The sequence below is a fragment of the Salvelinus alpinus genome, chromosome 1 (genome assembly GCF_045679555.1).
Source record: "Salvelinus alpinus chromosome 1, SLU_Salpinus.1, whole genome shotgun sequence".
Lineage (NCBI taxonomy): Eukaryota > Metazoa > Chordata > Actinopteri > Salmoniformes > Salmonidae > Salvelinus > Salvelinus alpinus.
Genome location: NC_092086.1, coordinates 70,996,868 through 71,021,071, shown reverse-complemented (window position 1 = coordinate 71,021,071; position 24,204 = coordinate 70,996,868). Strand labels below are relative to the sequence as shown.

General features: G+C 43.4%; 1 protein-coding gene across 1 annotated transcript in view; it reads left to right on the top strand.

The window, feature by feature from the left end:
• The window catches only part of LOC139584623 (protein Aster-B-like), a 151,955-nt gene that overhangs the window by 18,218 nt on the left and 109,533 nt on the right, over positions 1-24,204 (top strand). Inside the window, exons 2-3 of the mRNA XM_071416688.1 lie at positions 12,867-13,670; positions 17,292-17,366. Of these exons, the coding sequence (XP_071272789.1) occupies positions 13,171-13,670; positions 17,292-17,366 (575 nt within the window). The 5' untranslated portion in view covers positions 12,867-13,170. The remainder of the gene's footprint in view (positions 1-12,866; positions 13,671-17,291; positions 17,367-24,204) is intronic.

Genomic DNA, 24,204 nt, shown 5'->3' with positions numbered 1-24,204 from the left:
AACCGGTGCGCATGGTACTTACTACCATAACCCGTTCAAAGGCACTTAAATTTTTTGTCTTGCCCATTCACCAACTGAATGGCACACATACACAGTCCATGTCTCAATTGTCTCAAGGCTTAAAAATCCTTCTTTAACCTGTCTCCTCCCCTTCATCTACAATGATTGAAGTGGATTTAATAAGTGACATCAATAAGAGATCATAGCTTTCACGTTTTTGATGAGAGAGAGAAATAGCGAGAGAGAGATTTGGTGTCTGCGTTACAGTGTTGTGGAAGTGAGATTGATAGGGGTCGGCTAACTACCTGCACTACAGATATCACGCCACATGTGTTCGTCGACAGAGATTAAAAAGCAGAGGTTGTTGTTTGGTTTTTATTGGCTGCGGTTCCAAGTCAAATATTTGAACTTGACTTACAGCTCCACAGATCAGGGCAGAAAGGTTCCTTATTCAGCCTGCATGTCTTGAATAACTTCAGCAGGACTGTATAAACACAGCCAGGTGCTTTTTTTCTTCACCTCGTTAGATGGCCATTGTGCGGCCAGTCTCAGGATGCGTCCCAAATGGCATCCTAATACCTTTACGGTGCCATTTGGGACGCATCCTGAGAGGTCGACCGATTAGGATTTTTCAACGCCAATACCGATTATTGGAGGACCAAAAAAAAAATATATATATATATATATACAGTGGGGAGAACAAGTATTTGATACACTGCCGATTTTGCAGGTTTTCCTACTTACAAAGCATGTAGAGGTCTGTAATTTTTATCATAGGTACACTTCAACTATGAGAGACGGAATCTAAAACAAAAATCCCGAAAATCACATTGTATGATTTTTAAGTAATTAATTTGCATTTTATTGCATGACATAAGTATTTGATACATCAGAAAAGCAGAACTTAATATTTGGTACAGAAACCTTTGTTTGCAATTACAGAGATCATACGTTTCCTGTAGTTCTTGACTAGGTTTGCACACACTGCAGCAGGGATTTTGGCCCACTCCTCCCTACAGATCTTCTCCAGATCCTTCAGGTTTCGGGGCTGTCGCTGGGCAATACGGACGTTCAGCTCCCTCCAAAGATTTTCTATTGGGTTCAGGTCTGGAGACTGGCTAGGCCACTCCAGGACCTTGAGATGCTTCTTACGGAGCCACTCCTTAGTTGCCATGGCTGTGTGCTTCGTGTCGTTGTCATGCTGGAAGACCCAGCCACGACCCATCTTCAATGCTCTTACTGAGGGAAGGAGGTTGTTGGCCAAGATCTCGCGATACATGGCCCCATCCATCCTCCCCTCAATACGGTGCAGTCGTCCTGTCCCCTTTGCAGAAAAGCATCCCCAAAGAATGATGTTTCCACCTTCATGCTTCACGGTTGGGATGGTGTTCTTGGGGTTGTACTCATACTTCTTCTTCCTCCAAACACGGTGAGTGGAGTTAGACCAAAAAGCTCTATTTTTGTCTCATCAGACCACATGACCTTCTCCCATTCCTCCTCTGGATCATCCAGATGGTCATTGGCAAACTTCAGACAGGCCTGGACATGCACTGGCTTAAGCAGGGGGACCTTGCGTGCGCTGCAGGATTTTAATCCATGACGGCGTAGTGTGTTACTAATGGTTTTCTTTGAGACTGTGGTCCCAGCTCTCTTCAGGTCATTGACCAGGTCCTGCCGTGTAGTTCTGGGCTGATCCCTCACCTTCCTCATGATCATTGATGCCCCACGAGGTGAAATCTTGCATGGAGCCCCAGACCGAGGGTGATTGACCGTCATCTTGAACTTCTTCCATTTTCTAATAATTGCGCCAACAGTTGTTTCCTTCTCACCAAGCTGCTTGCCTATTGTCCTGTAGCCCATCCCAGCCTTGTGCAGGTCTACAATTTTATCCCTGATGTCCTTACACAGCTCTCTGGTCTTGGCCATTGTGGAGAGGTTGGAATCTGTTTGATTGAGTGTGTGGACAGGTGTCTTTTATACAGGTAACGAGTTCAAACAGGTGCAGTTAATACAGGTAATGAGTGGAGAACAGGAGGGCTTCTTAAAGAAAAACTAACAGGTCTGTGAGAGCCGGAATTCTTACTGGTTGGTAGGTGATCAAATACTTATGTCATGCAATAAAATGCAAATTAATTATTTAAAAATCATACAATGTGATTTTCTGGATTTTTGTTTTAGATTCCGTCTCTCACAGTTGAAGTGTACCTATGATAAAAATTACAGACCTCTACATGCTTTGTAAGTAGGAAAACCTGCAAAATCGGCAGTGTATCAAATACTTGTTCTCCCCACTGTATATTTGTAATAATGACAATTACAACAATACTGAATGAACACTTTTATTTTAACTTAATATAATACATAAATAAAATCTATTTAGTCTCAAATAAATAATGAAACATATTCAATTTGTTTTAAATAATGCAAAAACACAGTGTTGGAGAAGAAAGTAAAAGTGCAATATGTGCCATGTAAAAAAGCTAACGTTTAAGTTCCTTGCCCAGAACATGAGAACGTGTGAAAGCTGGTGGTTCCTTTTAAGGTGAGTCTTCAATATTCCCAGTTAAGAAGTTTTAAGTGTAGTTATTATAGGAATTATATGACTATTTCTCTCTACCATTTGTATTTCATTTACCTTTAACTATTGGATGTTCTTATAGACACTATAGTATTGCCAGCCTAATCTCGGGAGTTGATAGGCTTGAAGTCATAAACAGTGCTGTGCTTCAAGCATTGCAAACGCAGGAAAGTGCTATTTGAATGAATGCTTACAGGCCTGCTGCTGCCTACCACTGCTCAGTCAGACTGCTCTATCAAATATCATATCATAGACTTAATTATAATATAATAAACCCACAGAAATACGAGCCTTAGGTCATTAATATGGTCAAATCCGGAAACTATCATTTCGAAAACAAAACGTTTATTCTTTCAGTGAAATACGGAACCGTTCCGTATTTTATCGAATGGGTGGCATCCCTAAGTCTAAATATTGCTGTTACTTTGCACAACCTTCAATGTTATGTCATAATTATGTAACATTCTGGCAAATTAATTACGGTCTTTGTTAGGAAGAAATGGTCTTCACACAGTTCGCAACGAGCCATGCGGCCCAAACTGCTGCATATACCCTGACTCTGCTTGCACATAACGCAAGTGGCACAATTTCCCTAGTTAATATTGCCTGCTAACATGAACTAAATATGCATGTTAAAAAATATGTACTTGTGTATTGATTTTAAGAAAGGCATTGATGTTCATGGTTAGGTACATTGGTGCAACGACAGTGCTTTTTTCGCGAAAGCGCTTGTGAAATCATCACCCGTTTGGCGAAGTAGGCTGTGAATCGATGATAAATTAACAGGCACGGCATTGATTATATGCAACGCAGGACAAGCTGGTTAAACTAGTCATATCATCAACCATGTGTAGTTAACTAGTGATTATGTTAAGATTGATTGTTTTATGCTAGCTAGCAACTTACTTTGGCTCCTTGCTGCACTCGCGTATGAGGTGGTCAGCCTGCCACGCAGTCTCCTCGTGGAGTGCAATGTAATCGGCGTCCAAAAATGCCGATTACCAATTGTTATGAAAACTTGAAATCGGCCATGCCGATTAACCTGTCTAGCCCCGGGGTTCCGCTAGCGGAACTCCTCCCACATTCCACTGAAAAGGCAGAGCGCGAAATTCAAAAAATATTTTTGAAAAATATTTAACTTTCACACATTAACAAGACCAATACAGCAAATGAAAGATAAACATCTTGTGAATCCAGTCAACATGTCCGATTTTTTAAATGTTTTACAGCGAAAACACCACGTATATTTATGTTAGCTCACCACCAAATACAAAAAAGCACAGATATTTCTTTCACAGCACAGGTAGCATGCACAAAACCAACCTAACTAACCAAGAACCAACCAAACTAACCAAGAAACAACTTCATCAGATGACAGTTTTATAACATGTTACACAATACATCTATGTTTTGTTCGAAAAATGTGCATATTTGAGCTATAAATCAGTTTTACATTGCAGCTACCATCACAGCTACCGTCACAAATAGCACCGAAGCAGCCAGAGTAATTATAGAGACCAACGTGGAATACCTAAATACTCATCATAAAACATTTCTGAAAAATGCATGGTGTACAGCAAATGAAAGACAAGCATCTTGTGAATCCAGCCAATATTTCAGATTTTTTAAGTGTTTTACAGCGAAAACACAATATAGCATTATATTAGCTTACCACAATAGCCAGAAACACAAGCCATTTACCAGCAGCAAAAGTTAGCGATCGTAACAAACCAGCAAAAGATATATAATTTTTGACTAACCTTGATAAGCTTCATCAGATGACAGTCCTATAACATCAGGTTATACATACACTTATGTTTTGTTCGAAAATGTGCATATTTAGAGCTGAAATCAATGGTTATACATTGTGCTAACGTAGCATCTTTTTCCCAGAATGTGCGGATATTTTTCTAAAACTCACCTATTCTGACCAAATAACTATTCTTAAACATGACAAAAAAATACATGTTGTATAGGAAATGATAGATACACTAGTTCTTAATGCAATCGCCGTGTTAGAATTCTAAAAATAACTTCATTACGACATCCAGCTTACGTTATAGCGAGAGCGTGCCCAAAATCTGGGCGCTACCTAATAGTACACGTTCGACAGATATATGAAATAGCATCATAAAATGGGTCCTACTTTTGATGATCTTCCATCAGAATGTTGTACAAGGGGTCCTTTGTCGGGAACAATCGTTGTTTGGTTTTAGAATGGCCTTTTCCCCTCGCGAATTAGCAAGCAAAACTAGCCAAGTGGCGCTAAGCTGTTCATCTTCACCAAACGCAAAGAACGCAACACGTCTAAACTCCCGAAAAAATTTCAATAATCTAATAAAACTATATTGAAAAAACATACCTTACGATGATATCTTCACATTTATCAAATAAAATCAAAGCCGGAGATATAAGACGTCTATAACGATTGCTTTTCAGAAGCCAATACTGGTGACCTTTATGCGCTTCCTGAACAAACGAATTCTGGGGTCATGTCATTCCAAGCTGTCTCTTTTGAGACCACCTTTCACCTCTCACAGCCTATTGACATCTAGTGGAAGGCGTATGAAGTGCATGTATAGTCATAAATCTCAAGCAAAATGATAGGCAGGCCCTGTAACAGAGCCTCGATTTGAGATTTTTCACTTTCTGACAGGAAGTTTGCTGCAAAATGAGTTCTGTTTTACTCACAGATATAATTCAAACGGTTTTAGAAACTTGAGAGTGTTTTCTATCCAATAGTAATAATAATATGCATATTGTACGAGCAAGAATAGAGTACGAGGCCGTTTAAATTGGGCACGATTTTCCCCCAAAGTGTAAATAGCGCCCTCTATCCTCAACAGGTTAATCGGTCGACCTCTACTAATTTGGGCTGCAATCCCATTGATCTGTTTTGATGGTAGTTCTCACACATAGGCCTATGTCTCTTTTGTGTGCTGGGCTTTATTTGAAATGACTTTGAAATAATTGATTTATCACACAGAGGTTGTTATACCTTTTTCAGTTACTCTTTTATGGATTAAAGCCTTAAAGAAGGCCATACTGTTGCTGGAGCAGAACCATTGAAAGCTATTGACAAAGTGAAGATTTGTATTATACTGTAAATATATTTTTTATTCATATATTTTTTAAAAGCTACATTCTAGGATTTTTTTTTTAGGTAAATGGCAGCCCAGCCACCTGTTCTGGTATACAGCTGAGGGTTAGGGCTGGGGATATGTACACTCCCCTACGTTTTTATTTGGACAGTGAAGCTAAAACGTTTAATTTGTCTCTACACTCCAGCATTTTGGATTTGAGATCAAATGTTTCATATGAGGCTGTCACGTTCCTGACCTTATTTCCTTTGTTTAGACTTGTTTAGTTGGTCAGGACGTGAGCTGGGTGGGCATTCTATGTTATGTGTTTCTATGTTGGGTTCATTGTATTAGCCTGATATGGTTCTCAATCAGGGGCAGGTGTTTTACGTTTCCTCTGATTGAGAACCATATTAAGGTAGGCTGTTCTCACTGTTTGTTTGTGGGTGATTGTTGCTGTGTCTGTGTTTGTTTCACCACACGGTACTGTTTCGTTTCGTTTGTTCCTACCTGTTCGTGCGTTCATGTTTTATGTTCTCAAGTTCAGGTCTGTTCACGTCGTTTTGTTATTTTGTATTTTGTCAGTGTTCTGTTTAGTTGGATAATTCATTAAAATTCAACATCATGAACATTCACCACGCTGCGCCTTGGTCCTCCTCTCTTCCACATAAAGACGAGCGTTACAGAATCACCCACCAAAACCGGACCAAGCAGCGTGATAACAGGCAGCGGCAGCAGGAGCAGCACAAGGAGGAATGGACATGGGAAGAAATACTGGACGGAAAGGGACCTGGGCACAACCGGGAGAATATCGCCGCCCTCGTGAAGAGCTGGAGGCAGCTAAAGCCGAGAGGCGGTGGTATGAGGAGGCAGCACGGAAGCGAGGCTGGAAGCCTGAGAGTCAAGCCCAAAAATTTCTTGGGGGGGGTTACAAGGGAGTGTGGCGAAGTCAGGTAGGAGACCTGCGCCAACTCCCCGAGCTTACCGTGGAGAGCGAAAGTATGGGCAGACACCGTGTTATGCGGTAAAGCGCACGGTGTCTCCTGTACGTGTGCTTAGCCCGGTGCGGTACATTCCAGCTCCTCGTATCGGCTGGGCTAGATTGAGCATTGAGCCAGGTGCCATGAAGCCGGCTCAACGCGTCTGGTCTCCAGTGCGTCTCCTCGGGCCGGCATACATGGCACCAGTCTAACGCATGGTGTCCCCAGTTCGCCAACACAGCCCAGTGCGGGTTATTCCACCTCCCCGCACTGGTCGGGCTACGGGGAGCATTCAACCAGGTAAGGTTGGGCAGGCTCGGTGCTCAAGGGAGCCAGTACGCCTGCACGGTCCGGTATATCCGGCGCCACCTCCCCGCCCCAGCCCGGTACCACCAGTTCCGGCACCACGCACCAAGCTTCCTGTGCGTCTCCAGAGCCCTGTGCGCCCTGTTGCTGCTCCCCGCACTAGCCTTAAGGTGCGTGTCCTTAGCCCGGTACCACCAGTTCCGGCACCACGCACTAGGCCTACTGTGCGCCTCAGCCGGCCAGAGTCTGCCGTCTGCCCAGCGCCGTCTTGCACTGCCCGTCTGCCCAGCGCCGTCTGAACTGCACGTCTGCCCAGCGCCGTCAAAGCCGCCCGTCTGTCCTGAGCTTTCAGAGCCGTCCGTCAGTCAGGAGCCGCTAGAGCCGTCCGTCAGTCAGGAGCCGCCCGCCAGACAGGAGCTGCCAGAGCCGCCCGCCAGACAGGAGCTGCCAGAGCCGCCCGCCAGACAGGAGCTGCCAGAGCCGCCAGGAGCTGCCAGAGCCGCCAGCCAGCCAGGAGCTGCCAGAGCCGCCAGCCAGCCAGGAGCTGCCAGAGCCGCCCGCCAGACAGGAGCTGCCAGAGCCGCCCGCCAGACAGGAGCTGCCAGAGCCGCCAGCCAGCCAGGATCTGCCAGAGCCGTCAGCCAGCCATGACCTGCCAGAGCCGTCAGCCAGCCATGACCTGCCAGAGCCGTCAGCCAGCCATGACCTGCCAGAGCGGTCACTCGGTCCGGAGCCGTCACTCGGTCCGGTGCCGCCCCTCGGTCCGGTGCCGTCCCTCAGTCCGGTGCTGCCCCTCGGTCCAGTGGGGTTGATATGGAGGGTCGCCATTAAAAGGAGGCCACGGAAGCGGGGATTAACTATGGTGGGGTGGGGGCCACGTCCAGAGCCAGAGCCGCCACCGTGGACAGATGCCCACCCAGACCCTCCCCTATAGGTTCAGGTTTTGCGGCCGGAGTCCGCACCTGGGGGGGGGGGGGTACTGTCACGTTCCTGACCTTATTTCCTTTGTTTAGCCTTGTTTATTTGGTCAGGACGTGAGCTGGGTGGGCATTCTATGTTATGTGTTTCTATGTTGGGTTCATTGTATTAGCCTGATATGGTTCTCAATCAGGGGCAGGTGTTTTACGTTTCCTCTGATTGAGAACCATCGCTCTGGATAAGAGCGTCTGCTAAATGACTTACATGTAAATGTAAATGTAATATTAAGGTAGGCTGTTCTCACTGTTTGTTTGTGGGTGATTGTTGCTGTGTCTGTGTTTGTTTCACCACACGGTACTGTTTCGTTTCGTTCGTTCGTTTGTTCCTACCTGTTCGTGCATTCATGTTTTATGTTCTCAAGTTCAGGTCTGTTCACGTCGTTTTGTTATTTTGTATTTTGTCAGTGTTCTGTTTAGTTGGATAATTCATTAAAATTCAACATCATGAACATTCACCACGCTGCGCCTTGGTCCTCCTCTCTTCCACATAAAGACGAGCGTTACAGAGGCGACAGTACAGAATTTCACCTTTTAAATGAGGGTATTTTCATGCATAGGACTATCTGTTTTACCGTTTAGAAATTAAGGAATATATACATTTTTCAACCATTCTCCATCCTGAAAATTAGGAATAAGCAAAAGCTTTGGGATCGGCAAAGGACCGGACCAAATCTGAACCAATCATAGATGTCTATGTTTCACAAGTTTAGACATGAAAGTAGAGTACATTACTGAACAGTAAAGTTAAGAACATTCTATGTTAACCGAATTGGAAGTCAAATATTACATTACTATGTTTTCACCACATCCTGTGATCACAGCAATAGATGTTGTTGCGCCACAGACTAATATGAAGCATTATGTTCAAGCTGAGATATCTCTTTTCAACATTTCATATTACATTAGATGCAGGTATCTTATACCGAATCTGTAAGTAACCTGTAATGTGATTCAAAGGCTGTACACAGAGGGAGTTTTTAACAGTGCTTGTCAAGTTAAACACAAGTGGCATGATCAGTATGAATAGTGGATACAGAAATGAGGGGAATGAAGTTGCTTGATATTGGCGGGAACTGGAACACGCTGTCGTGCGTCAATCCAGAGCATTCCAAACCCAATGGGCCTCATTATCTCGTCACGGTATCTCTGTGCATTTAAATTGCCATTGATAAAATGCAATTGTGTTCATTGTCTGTAGCTTATGCCCATACCGTAACCCCTGCGCCACCATGGGGCACTCTGTTCACAACGTTGACATCATCAAACCGCTCTCCCACACAATGCCACAGACGTGTTTTGTGGTTGTGAGGCCGGTTGGACGTACTGCCAAATTCTTTAAAACGACAATGGAGACAGCTTATGGTAGAGAAATGAACATTCAATTCTTTGGCAAACAGCTCTGGTGGACATTCCTGCAGTCAGCATGCCAATGCATGCCAATTGCATGGTCCTTCAAAACTTGAGACATCTGTGGAATTGTGTTGTGCGACAAAACTGCACATTTTAAAGTGGCCTTTTATTGTCCCCAGCACAAGGTACACCTGTGTAATGATCATGCATTTTATTCAGCTTCTTGATGTGCCACACCTATCATGGCAAAGGAGAATGCTCACTAACAGGGATGTAAACAAATTTGTAAAACAAATTGTGAGATTTTGTGTCTTTTGGAATATTTATGGGATCTTTTATTTCAGCTCATGAAACACTTTACATCTTGCATATATTTTTGTTCAGTAAATAAATATATACTTTATACACTATATGGCCAAAGTATGTGTACACCCCTTCAAATGAGTGGATTCCGCTATTTAAGCCACACCCGTTGCTGACAGGTGTATCAAATCAAGCACACAGCCATGCAATCTCCATAGACAAACATTGGCAGTAGAATGGCCCGTACTGAAGAGCTCAGTGACTTTGAACATGGCACCGTCATAAGATGCCTTTCCAACAAGTAAGTTCGTCAAATTTCTGCCCTGCTAGAGCTGCCCTGGTCAACTCTGTGCCGTTGTTGTGAAGTGGAAACATCTAGGAGCAACAATGGCTCAGCCACAAAGTGGTAGGCAAAGTGGTAGGCCACACAAGCTCACAGAATGGGACCACCGAGCGTAAAAATCGTCTGTCTTCGGTTGCAACACTCACTACTGCGTTCCAAACTGCCTCTGGAAGCAAAGTCAGCACAATAACTGTTTGTCGGGAGCTTCATAAAATGGGTTTCCATGGCCGAGCAGCCGCACAAAAGCCTAAGATCACCATGAGCAATGCCAAGCGTCGGCTGTAGTGGTGCAAAGCTCACCGCCATTGGACTCTACAGCAGTGGAAACGCATTCTCTGGAGAGATGAATCACGCTTCACCATCTGGCAGTCTTGTTTTAGCATGACAATGTCCCCGTGCACAAAGAGTTCCATACATAAATGGTTTGTCGAGATTGGCCTGCACAGAGCCCTGACCTCAACCCCATCGAACACATTTCATATGAATTGGAACGCCGACTGAGAGCCAGGTCCAATCGCCTATTATAGCAGCAAAGGGAGGATCGACTCCATATTAATGCCCATGCGTTTGGAATGAGATGTTGTTTTTTTTGTAGTCCGTAATTGCCTGTAGACCCTGACACATACGTCTCTTGTCTAAGCCATTGAATTGTGACTCCATTTTGTCATTATACCGACATTTTGTTTGTTTGATTGCCTTGCGGAGGGATTAACTTCACTGTTTATATTCGGCCATATTCACCGACCTCTTTCCATGGTTGAATGCGGTGGTTCGCGCTTTCAGTTTTGCACGAATGCCACTGTCTACCCACAGTTTCTGGTTGGGCTAGGTTTTAATACTCAGTGGTTACAACATCTCCAATGTACTTCCTAATAAACTCACTCACCGAGTCAGCGTATAAATCAATGTTATTGTCTGAGGCTTCCCGGAACATTTTCCAGTCCATGTGATCAAAACATTCTTGAATCGTGGATTCCGATTGGTCAGACCACCTTTGAATGGTTCTAGTCACTGGTACATTCTGTTTGAGTTTCTGCCTATAGGGCGGTACGAACAACATGGAGTCGTGGTCGGATTTGCCGAAGGGAGTGGCGGGGGAGGGCCTTGTACGAATCGCGGAAGTTAGAGTAGCAGTGGTCCAGTGTTTTGCTCGAGCGGGTACTGCAGTCAATGTGCTGGTAGAATTTAGGTAGCCTTGTTCTCATATTAGCTTTGTTAAAATCCCCAGCTACAATAAATGCAGTCTCAGGATATCTGGTTTCCAGTTTACATAGAGTCCAGTGAAGTTCTTTCAGGTCCGTCGAGGTGCGACCCCCCCCCCCCCCCCCCAATTCTCTTGGGAGATAATGCAGTCAGCATTTGATTGTAAGGTATTCTAGGTCAGGTGAACAAAAGGACTTAAGTTCCTGTGTGTTGTTATTGTTAAACCATGAGTCGTTAATCATGAGGCATACACCCCCGCCCTAATAATTACCAGAGAGATGTTTGTTTCTGTCAGCGCGACGCATGAATGCCACTTAATATAATGTTTACATACCCTACATTACTCATCTCATATGTATATGTATATACTGTACTCTATATCATCTACTGCATCTTGCCATCTTTATGTAATACATGTATCACTAGCCACTTTAAACTATGCCACTTTATGTTTATATACCCTACATTACTCATCTCATATGTATATACTGTACTCTATACCATCTACTGCATCTTGCCTATGCCGTTCTGTACCATCACTCATTCATATATCTTTATGTACATATTCTTTATCCCTTTACACTTGTGTGTATAAGGTAGTAGTTGTGGAATTGTTAGGTTAGATGACTCGTTGGTTATTACTGCATTGTCGGAACTAGAAGCACAAGCATTTCGCTACACTCGCATTAACATCTGCTAACCATGTGTATGTGACAAATAAAATTTGATTTGATTTGAAGAAACCCGGTGGCTGTACCGACTCTGACAACATATCCCGAGTGAGCCATGTTTCCGTGAAACAGAGAATGTTACAATCTCTGATGTCTCTCTGGAAGGCAACTCTTGCCCTTATTTTGTCCACCTTGTCTAGAAACTGGACATTGGTCACTAATATGCTCAGAAGCGGTGGGTGGTGTGCTCGCCTTCTAAGTCTGACCAGGAGGCCGCTCCGTCTGCCTCTCCTGCAGAGACAAGGTTGTTTTGGGTCGGTCTCTGGGATTAGATCCAATGTCCAGGGTGGAGGTCCGAATAAAGGATCCGCTTCGGGAAAGTCGTATTCCTGGTCATAATGTTGGTATATTGACATCACTCTTATATCCAATAGTTCTTCCCGGCTGTATGTAATAACACTTAAGATTTGCTGGACTAACAATGTAAGAAATAATACATTAAAGTCCTCAGGACTTGAAGCGAAGTGACCATCTCTGTCGACGCCATCTTGCTGTATGGTTTTGGAGAGGTTTTTGACCCTCTCCACAGCGGCCCCGTCAATGTGGACGGGGCCATCCTTTCTCTGCTGTCTCCTGTAGTCCATGATCAGCTCCTTTGTTTTGTTGACGTTTTAGCCTACAGAGAAATTGCAGGTTCTCCCCCTCAGGACCGCTGATGATAGACGTGTCTCACTCATCTCAGACTCTGCATTCCAAATGGCACCCTATTCCCTACATACTGTGCTACAATTGACCAGGGCCCTGTATAGGGAATAGGGAGCCATTTAGGAAGCAGAAAGAGGTTAGCCTCCCATCACAGGGGAATCAACAGTCTTTTGCTCTGAATCGTCTCCCTGCTGGGAACGAGAGGAAACCAATCCTAATAACAAAGTCCTGTGCTCCCTCTGCGTGTGCGTATCTGCATCATTTAGTTTATCTGAGTGTATAATTGTGAATGGGAGCTGTGAATACTTGCATGCATGTGGCTAAACCATACTTAGCATACAGCACCCTTTCACTTTACTCTGACCTCTAGGCCATGGCTGTGATACCAGGGACTAGAGCCAGGGAGCGCTGAAGAGAACTCATCTAAGTGGGCTAAGAACACGCTGTGCCAGCTGGATCAGAAATGCACAAGACCTCAATCCATAGAGCATAGATACCGGGAAGGATAATGACACAAGAAGATGCTATACTGATACTGTATACTCACTATCACTCTGGACAAAACAGTGAGAGAGGCTCTCTCCACCTACATTAGTGCAGTCCAGGAAGCATCCTGCCAGGCACCCATTCCCTCCCTCTCTCTCATCCTCCCTGGATAGAGGTGTCATTCCTATATGAGCCAGTTGTCGGTGGGACAGAAGATCATGACCGAGACCGTCCGGCTCCCCTCCTTCCAGGTGCAGGCCCCGGGGGACTGGCAGACCCCGGATGGAGACCCAGGATCAGAAGCCTCCGCCGGGGGAAAGGTACCCATTGCGGGTGGTGACTCTTCCGCCCTCTCCAGTTCTGCCACTCCGTCCCTCCGCCGCAAGCGCTTCAAGATGCGGCACATGAAGAACGTGCAGAGCGAGAGCAGCGTGACCCCGGCTGTGTCTGCAGCGGCTGCCACTATGAGGTCAGAGGTCATGAGTAAGGGCCAGGGGTCGCACTCCTTCTCAGGGGGCATGGAGTACTTACAGCTGCCGTCCATCGAGATTACACCATCCAACGACGAGGACGCGGCAACCACCTGGTCCAACTGCTCCACACCCAGCGCTTCGCCGCGACGCAAGCGCTTCCTGCTGCACCGCTGGCTGAACGTGCGCGAGAAGAAGGATCACGACAGTGAGAGCAGGTAAGTTTCCCCTAGGTACAGATCTATGATGTACTTCCCCTCCCCAATCTTAATCTTAACCATTAGTGTGCAAAACTGTGTATAATGTCAAATACACAGTGGGTTACCCATTAAGTGTTAGACATAAAGTTGGGCCAGCTTAAGGCACCCTTATGCATCAAAGTGTAGTTGGAACCATGTAGAAATGGAATCATATCAGAACCATTAAACAGAACAGTAATTCTGATTATACTAGGAGTGCTGATCTAGGATCAGGTGCCTCTTGTCCATTTAATTGTATTGATTGTGATCTAAAAACTGATCCTAGATCAGCACTCCTACTGATCTCGACGCCTTGTGAATTCAGGCCCTGGTCTGTAGTGGAGAGCTGGAATCTAGTTTGTTTTTCTTTGTCTTTGCGTATAATATTCTTCCTGCGGGAAAAAATGACACCTACCTACTTCTATCAAAGGGATGTGGTTTGTTGATTTCTACAACTTCCATCACTTTTTCACTTGAACAAGCCCCTAATAGTGATTAGTGACACGAAAAGAACTGCACTTAGCGGTTGAAGTCCTCAATGGGACCCTATTTGTTTGTTGAAACGCCATCCCAGGTTTGTGTTTCTCATATATACCAGCTGTCCGAGTCTGATTAATATACATGTTCTGTAAACAGGTTATTTTCACCCTCAAGCTTATCTTGACTAAATAGGCACCTTAAAATGTTACATAAGCCACAGTGCTGAGTATGAATTGCATTATAAATTAAACCAGGCCCATGATACAGTATGCATCATCAAACAGCAGGAAATGGAGGAGTGTCCTAAGAATAATGGATACAAATGTTTTATACATACAAATGCCATTGCTGCCAGAGTTTGGTCTTCAGTGAATGTGGATGATATGCACAGCACTGGATTGCAATAGTACATCGTTTGGGAAATAAATGGTTTGTATTGTTTTTAAATGGGGGTTTATGTTCACTATTGGAATTTGAAGTTTGGGCCTTTGTATTTTATGAGCATAATATAATGTTAATCGCCTAGAGTTGCCTGGTGTCTGTTACTAACTGCGTCTAAGTTGAACGTGCATATTTTAGTTTTATGAGGACTATTGACTACTACAGTATTGTACCTGGCTGTTCACTACTTTAAAGGATGGGAGATTTCTACCACTTGTAGCATTGGTTTGACTTTGATGACTGACCAAATCAGCTACGACATTTTGTTAAGGCTGTCACAAGAGATTAGGTGAAACTGATCTCTGACTGCATACTACAGCCATTCCAAGAGACAAAGTGAGAACCACAATCCATGCTTATTACTGTGGATAGTTCTGGAGTTGACCAATGTCCTAGTCCCATTGACATGTACAGCCTTACAACTGAGAGCTAAAGGTAGTGATGCGTCCCAAATGGCACCTATGTAATGCACTACTTTTGACCAGGGTCCATAGGGCTTTGGTCAAAGGTAGTGCACTATATAAGCAACAGGGGGCCATTTGGGACACAGCCCATGTAGAAGTGCCAGGGGACAGCTGGAAGGAGTCTACAGGGCTATATGAAATATTCATAACCAACACTGCTTTCTGAAGACCTGGGCTACGTCCCAAATGGCACCCTATTCCCTATATAGTATACTACTTTTGTAGCCCCCATATGGGCCGTGATCAAAAGTAGTACACTATATAGGGAATAGGGTACCATTTGAAACACAGCTCTGATTTGCCTAATATAAAACAGTACTGCTGCTTATGTAGCCCAGTTTCCAGTGCTCTGACACATAGCCTGGATGGCAGATTCATGCACCCACGCCGTATTGTTGTCATGGCAAGTCTTGCCAAGTTGGCTATCGCAGAAACCGACAGGCTGCTCTGAAGGTATATTATTTGCTATGAGATGTGCCACTTTTCTGTCACACTCTTTCATGTGGTACATGTAAGGCACATTGCAGTTGTGGCACTCTTGGTTATGTGACGAGGTCTATCCGACCAATGGAGGCTTGTCTTTTGTTGATGTAGTTGCCGTTGTTGTTGATTTTGTCTGGATGCCTCTTTGACAGGAAATATCCCAACTGTTTTTACATAAATGTTGCTGCCTGAACACTGGCAACAATGCATGGAAATACTTTCAATAGAACGAATTATAGCTTAAAGTGACTAGACGACCAGAGATACAGGATATGTCTCTACATGCCGGTTTCCCAGACACAGATTTAATACTAGTTCTAGACAAGAAAATGTTCAATGGATATACTTTTTAATGCAGGATTAGGCTTCATAGGGCCAGCAGTTATTTTTCTTTCTCACTTGACCTGACCAACTAGCCACTCGACCCATAGCAATAGGCTACTATGACTAGGGACTGGAGTCTTTCCTAGTCAGGTCACATTCAGGAACAACTCCTAACCTAACCATAACATACTTACCCTCACATTGCATTCACATTGGCTAATATTGGCTCAAACCCGCTATCCTGATGTGGCATTTGTAAGCAATGCTTGGATCTTGAATCCAAGCATTGCTTGTGAGAAAGACCCGAGTGAGAAAGACCCGATCATGTGACGGAGAGCCATGTGAGTGAGAGGTGCTTCGGCACGCAGCTGGGAGAAGGGAATTATAATGATTATATTCAGCCCAAGAGCACAACGGCCACTGGCCGCAAAAGGCATGGATTTTTTTTAGGGGGCATAACAAAGGGGATGCAGGACGGGAAATTCGAGGCATTAACAAGTGCTTGTCAAATTGTGAATGAGAGGCTGATGAAGTGTGTACAGCATGCGCAAAAAACTAAGCAGAGCTCAAAAACATCATTAGAGTGGCATCATGCAGCCTTAGAATGTATAAAAATCTAAACATATAGCCCAATATTTGTATCACAACTTAAGTTCAATAAATAACTCTAAATTAAGCATATAGGAGTACCTGTTTCTTTGTTAACTGCTCAACACAGAATAGCCTCATGTGCGCACTCCCTCAAATCATTTAGAGAAAATATCCTTTCTATTTTATTCAGCTACATTCAATTGTATTCTTCATACTATAATATACTGTAAAATAATGCCACAAAATTCTAAGCAAATCTTGTGTAGCCCACAGCCATATGTCATAGCCATATCAGGGCCTAACATAAGGACAACTCAGAGTATGCAATTATGTTCTTCTGAAATAGACTACATATTCTTCATATCATGTATCTCTAGACCTGTCTAAAATAAATAAAGGATTTATTATACTTTTTAAATGTAGATGTTCCAAAAGTCTGCTTCAGTGGCTTGTAGGCTATGCGGGGAAGCCAGGAGATGCTACATTGTTTAAACAAGGGACATAAATAAAGGGATCATAGGTTTCACCTGAATTCAACCTGGTCAGTGTATGTCATGGAAAGAGCAGGTGTTGTATACTCAGTGTAGCTTCAAAGCATGGTTAAAACTATCATTTTGACCTCATAGATGGTCAGTCTTTGCATCCATAGCTCTTTCTGTTGAGTTGTTACATTTCATTTAACTCTGAACTTTTAGAGTTGTCACACACACTCACACACGTGCACACACACACACAAACAGACAGATCTCTCTGCATGTGTGTTTTAAATAACACATATTACACTCTAACACTGTATCTCTGTGCTGTGTTTTCCCAGCAGGGAGAGCAGCCTACACAGCAGCCACGAGGAGGACTCCGCTCGCTTCTTGACCCCTCACAGTCGGGAGGAGAGGTGGGTAACACCTGTGTGTGTGTGTGTGTGTGCATATACATGTACTGTATGTGTGACTGCATACTGTGTGCATGCATATGTGTGTTAACATGCATGCTTGTGGGCAGCTAGGTGAATGTGTGCAATGATAAAGCAAATGCAATGTCCATGTGTTGCTCATAAAGACTTTTGGAAGACACTATGTTTTACATGTGTCGCCTATCAGACAATTTAACACAACTTGCTAGCGTGCAACGAGATGTGGTGAGGATGATGTGTGAGGTGATAATTCCACTAGAGGGCAGTTCTTAACCAAAACCCTCAATGGAGGTCTACTACACAGTAATGCAGGGTTAGTCGAGGAGAGAGAGAGAGGGGATGTGTGTGAGAGAAATGGAGAAGGGAAGATAAAGTGATGAGGGAGGGAGAGAGAACGAGAAAAAGAGGGGAAAAGGGAGAGGGGGACTGTTTTAAAGAGGGGTGTTAAATGCTCAATTTTACACGGGAGGTGTTATTAAGTAGCTGTGAAACGTGCCCGTTTTTTTTCATCAAAAAGCATAGGGAGGCTGTACACACAACAACACAGCCTCAGAGAATCCCCCCTTTTTCCCCCAGATCCTTCTCTCTCTCTCTTTTAGTTTGTATCTTCTCACACCGAGCACAGGTGACGTTGAATACACTAAAGATTCATTACGGCACACCATAGCAAAACATTTCAAAATGCCGTGCAACAGAAAACTAAAATGAGAGTTTCTTTTTGACATGTACCACTCCATTTCAGACTGTATACGTCAGTGTCCTGCCTAGGGAATAACACCTAGCTGATGCTGATGCAGGATTTCTGCATTTACTCTTAGCACCATCTGTGGCAAGAACACACTATTAATTTATGTCAAATAATGGTGTAACATCTCTTCTGTGCGCTTGCAGGTGTAGCAAGCTTGAATTTGAAATGGTATGCCCTCTCACAAAAAAGGCGTAGCACACGCCCCCAGCAGCCCCCTGAGGGGGGTGCCTGCGAGCTCATTCCATTGAACTCAGGTCGGAAGAACATCAAAGGTTCCGACCCACCCACTGTAAATACACATCCACTCCTCAGGTCATTTTGGCCACTGTCCCCGTCAGCATCACAGTGTGCCAGTGTAACAGTGTAGTAGACAATAGACGTCAAATTACCTAGAAACACCAACACAGATACATTTTCAATGAAGCTCCTTGAATTATTTCTCCTCTTATCCCTTTTCTCATTAAACCCAACCAGTCTCCACTATATCCAACCAGACAGGTATCACTAAATCATTTATATATACACTAGATGTTTTGAAGCCACCTCGCCTCCATCTTGGCACTCCCCCAACTTTGTAAAAAAATATTTTGGAAGTTATAGAAATGCATTTATTAATGTCTACATTTGTTTTTGTCACTTTTATTATATTACAGACACCGTAATGCATACTTTTACATGATATTATGTGAGCTAAATAAAAAACAAAACACATATATGCAAACATTTTCCTTAAAGTATAATTTTTTGAAAGTACTGATGTTACTGTCCCCACTACAACAAAAACATACTTAAATACATGTAATTTTGTCTTTGAAACATTTTATTGAAATACTATAGAATTCCATTCATTCCTATGGAGGACTGCACATTCTGGGAAGTGCCAATATGGCCTACTAGTGGCATCAAAGCCTCTCATTGGCCAATACATAGCATCAGCCATCCAGGGTTTTTATACATCATTGGTATCACTCAGTGGCTCACAGAGGCTAGATACCCATCTTTTATCAGCACTGGCCAGCTCACTAACAGACCGCCTGGCACACTGATGCATTTATTTATGGTCACGTAAACTTGAGGCTCCTTCTCTGGTGTGAAGGTACAGCTAACTCTCACGTTAATGATTTATAACGATGCAAATGTGGTCTTGCTAGACTTTAGCATCCCCCTTGAAGGTGTTTTTCACAGTCACCCCGAGAGTGAGTGAGAAAGTGAGTGTGTGTGTGTTCTTGGGTGTGACCTAATTTAATGCTCACGGAGCTAAGAAAAAATAGATATCTTTGTGCTGGCTGTGGCTGTGCACCTGTCTGTTATGTTGTGAAACGGTAACTAGTTAGAGTATTTGGGCTGGGTCTTGTTACTCACATACTCATCTCAGATATCTTCAGACCTCGGTTCAAGTACATTTGGTATTTCAATGTTTTTTTTATTTTTTATAAAATTTTCTGATATATATATCTATTTTTATACTGCTCAAGAGATTAATCGGACTGGTTGGTGAACATTTCGCTAATGAATACGTATATTGTTATATTTTTTGTATTCGAACCCGGGTCTGTAGTGATGCTTCTAGCACCACCCACTGTAGCGCCTTACGGTCGGGTGCCTTGCAGCTGTCGTACCAAGCGGTGATGCAGCCAGTCAAGATGCTCTCAATGGTGCAGCTGTATAACTTTTTTGAGGATCTGAGGCCCCATGCCCATGTTGTGTCCTCTTCACAACTGTGTGTGTGTGTGTGTGTGTGTGTGTGGACCATGTTCATTTCTTAGTGATGTGGACACTGAGGAACTTGAAGCTCTCGACCCGCTCCACTACAGCCCCATCCATGTGGATGGAAATGCAAAACTGACGCAAGATCAGCATCTAGGAGGAACTTCACCCTAGACCTTGACTCTCACTGTAGGGAAAAGCAGTCTAGGTTTCTAACAACTCATTGGAGTATTTCATTAACCTTTCACGAGCCTCTACCCCGGGTCCGGGATCACCCCCCACCCCCCCCCCCACACACTGATTAGCATAGCTAGCATAGCTTCACAAGTAGATAGTAGCATCTAAATATCATTAAATCACAAGTCCAAGACACCAGATGAAAGATACAGATCTTGTGAATAAAGCCACCATTTCAGATTTTTAAAATGTTTTACAGGGAAGACAAAATATGTAAATCTATTAGCTAAACACGTTAGCAAAATACACCAATATTCTTTGTCCACCATTTTTTCTCTCCACCAGGTAGCTATCACCAATTCGGCTAAACTAAGATATTGATAGCCAATAACCAATAAAAAACCTCATCAGATGACAGTCTGATAACATATTTATGGTATAGGATAGGTTTTGTTAGAAAGAAGTGCATATTTCAGGTAGAAATCACAGTTTACAATTGCACCGACCATCACAACTCGACTAGAATTACTATAGAGAGCAACGTGTATGACCAATTTACTCATCATAAAACATTTCATAAGAATAGACAAAGCATAGCAATGGAAAGACCCAGATCTTGTGATTTCAGACAATATTTCAGATTTTCTAAGCGTTTTACAGCGAAAACACAATAAATCGATAAGTTAGCATACCACATGTGCAAACGTTACCAGAGCATCGATTCAAGCCAAAGAGAGCTATAACGTAATCATCGCCAAAATATATTAATTTTTTCACTAACCTTCTCAGAATTCTTCCGATGACACTCCTGTAACATCATTTTACAACATACATATAGAGTTTGTTCGAAAATGTGCATATTTAGCCATACAAAACCGTGGTTATACAATGAAAATACTAGCAAATCAAGCCTCAAAATGTCGGACGTCATCTTTCAGAGTGATCTAGTTTAATCGAAAGCTAATCATATACTTGACTAAAAAATACAGGGTTGACAGGAATCGAAAGACAAATTAGTTCTTAATGCAACCGCTGATTTACATTTCTAAAATTATCCTTACTGTGCAATACAGGGTTCGCCAAGTGAAGCGATAACAAACAAAATGGCGGATTATGCGTTTAAAATATTTCGACAGAACAACGATTTATCATATTAAATATTTCTTACTATGAGGTGATTTTCCATCAGATTCTTGGGCAATGTATCCTTTCTTGGGTCTAATCTTCTTTTGGTCGATAGATGTCCTCTGTCCTTCGAAATGTCCACTAACATCGACCGAGACCCTGAAACGTGACCAAAGCTTCAAAGTGCACGACAAAGAAATTCCTCAAAATCGCACTAAACGGATATAAATTGCTATAAAACGGTTCAAATTAACTACATTATGATGTTTTTAACAACTATAACGACTAAAAACATGACCGGAGAAATATCACTGGCTAAACAACCATTTGGAAGGAGGCAAGTCCGATGTCCATCTTGCGTAAGACGCGCGAAGGGAAAGGACGGTACTTCCACGTTTTGTTGTTTTATAGTGGCTCTGATTGTGCAATCGACTCCATTCAAAGCGTGATGACGTACTGACACCCAGAGGAAGACGTAGGCAGTGTCGGTTTCTCCATAGCATTTACAGGCACCTTAAAACCGACCCCAGATCAGGGGTCAAAATTTCTGAAATCTGACTCCCTGTCAGGAAAAGTGCTGTAGAAGTAGTTCTGTACCACTCAGAGACAAAATTCCAACGGCTATAGAAACTAGAAAGTGTTTTCTATCCAATAATAACAATAATATGCATATTGTACGATCAAGAATTGAGCACGAGGCAGTTTAATTTGGAGACCAAAAAATGCTAATGCGGAACAGCACCCCCTATAGTTGCAAGAAGTTAAATTAGATGCTAGGCAATCTCTCCGGATGCTTATTTTACTCACACTGGGTCATACAGTATGTCACTTTACACAACAAGAAAACACCTCGGGCCCCGAACACACCAGTAGCGGTTGGTGTCAAGTGACTCGTGACGTCGCTGGATGTAGGCCTTGCTCTGCTCCGTTGCCAGTGAATTCATGAATCATGAATCCACGAAGTGTGGACAAATTTGTTTTATTGAAAGTGCATTGAAAATGAGCTAAAGTACTATCGGTTTTGAGTCAGGAAATGTGTACTTTTCCACCTAATACATGAGATAGATTATTTTATGCCAATATTTTATGGAACCGACAGCCACAGCAGCGGGTATCAACTGCACATGGCGCCCTTGTGGGGGAGACCCTGCTACGTAGAAATGTAGCACTTTGCATTCAGCAACGCCACGAATCAGAGAGCTAGGCTACCAGCATCACTTTGCTCATTGTATAATTCCTTCTCATATCTACGCACTCTCCTCCTCTCACCTTTTCCCTTCAATTGTAGACTATAGTGCAGAACATAACATCTGTCTCTGACCAGGCGCAAAAACCTCTCCAAGACAAACCTTCATACCATGACTGTTAACCGCTACACAGCCTACATCGTTGTCGCCAGATGAACATTATAGTCAACAAACTAGAACTAATGTGTTAGTAAAACAACAATCCAATCCATGTGTACAATAAAGCAGTACAGTTTATAGCAAGCAGTTTAGCAGTTACAGCGGCGAGCCCCGGTGACAGTAAATTTATAAAACCGAAAGCTTACCTTGATTTGGAAGAGTTGCAGTATTGGATATCCTTAGCCAGCTAGCATTCCTCTCTGTTTGAGCCAGGTTGTTGAGTAGGCTAAATTAGCTGAATTAGCTAAGTAGGTGAAAGGTAAACTAAGAAGAGAAAAAAAATAGTACGAAATATAGCTAGCTCTCGCTCTCTGCTGCTTCTCCTTAATATTTGAAGAAGTTAATTTGTTTAAAACTGTTCAACTATTGTCTTTCTCTTTGAGTCAACTACTTACCACACTTTATACACTGCAGTGCTAGCTAGCTGTAACTCATGCCTTCATTTCTAGATGAATTCTCAGAAATCATGTCCGTTCATACTGCAAGAGCTCTGTAAGTTTGGAGGGCTTCCTCCGAAAGTTGTCATAATTACTGTGTAAGTCTATGGAAGGGGGTGCGAACCATAAGCCTCCTAGGTTTTGTTTGGAAGTGTCACGCCCCCTGACCTTAGATATCTCTGTTTTTCTATATATTTTGGTTAGGTCAGGGTGTGACTATGGTGGGTACGCTAGTTTTTGTATGTCTAGGGGTTTTGTATGTCTAGGGGTTTTTGTATGTCTATGTTGGCTTGATATGGTTCCCAATCAGAGACAGCTGTTTATCGTTGTCTCTGATTGGGGATCATATTTAGGTAGCCATTTTCCTCATTTGTGTTGTGGGATCTTGTTTTTGTATAGTTTCCTTGTGCACGTTTGTTAGATTCTGCGCCTTGGTCCTATCCTTTCAATGAACGTGACAGGAAGTCAATGTACCCAGAGGAGGATAAAAGCTAACTGTCCTCTGGCTACACCATGGTGCTACTCTACAGAATGCTGCTGAGGCTACTGTAGACCTTCATTGCAAAACAGTGTGTTTTAATCCGTTATTTGTTGACGTGAAGATATTTAGTATAGTTTTATCTACAAAGGATAACTTTTTGAATGTTTCACAATTTTTTTTAAAATTAAATTCACTGAGTGGGATGGTCCTCCCCTTCCTCCTCTGAGGAGCCTCCACTGACACACACACACACACACACACACACACACACACACACACACACACACACACACACCCAACACCCAACCCCCTGCATTACTTAACACCTGCAGGAACTGCCCTATGGGGGGACATTGAGCACTGCACAGACTCCCTCATGGTTAACTCCCCAGCTCCTATCCCCTTCTCCCTCCGCTCCCCCTCCCTGGTGGACAGCTCATTAATTATGTGGTGATTGTCTAGGCAGGCAGGCCGTTCCCATGGGGAGAATCATCCACACCGCACAGCGGGCTATAGCTACAGCCAGGTATACAGGTACAGGGTACTATACGCCAGCAGCGCTGAGCAGAGCAGGTGGAGAGAGGCAGAAGACGGAGAGACTCAGGAAGTGGGTCACCTTAAGAGAGGGCAGAGAGAGAGAGAGAGAGAGGAGCTGAGAGAGTGTTTGTGTGAGAGAGAAATTGAGAGAGGGAATGAAAGTGGGATAGCGGTAGTGGGGTACTAAGGGAGTGTGTGTGTG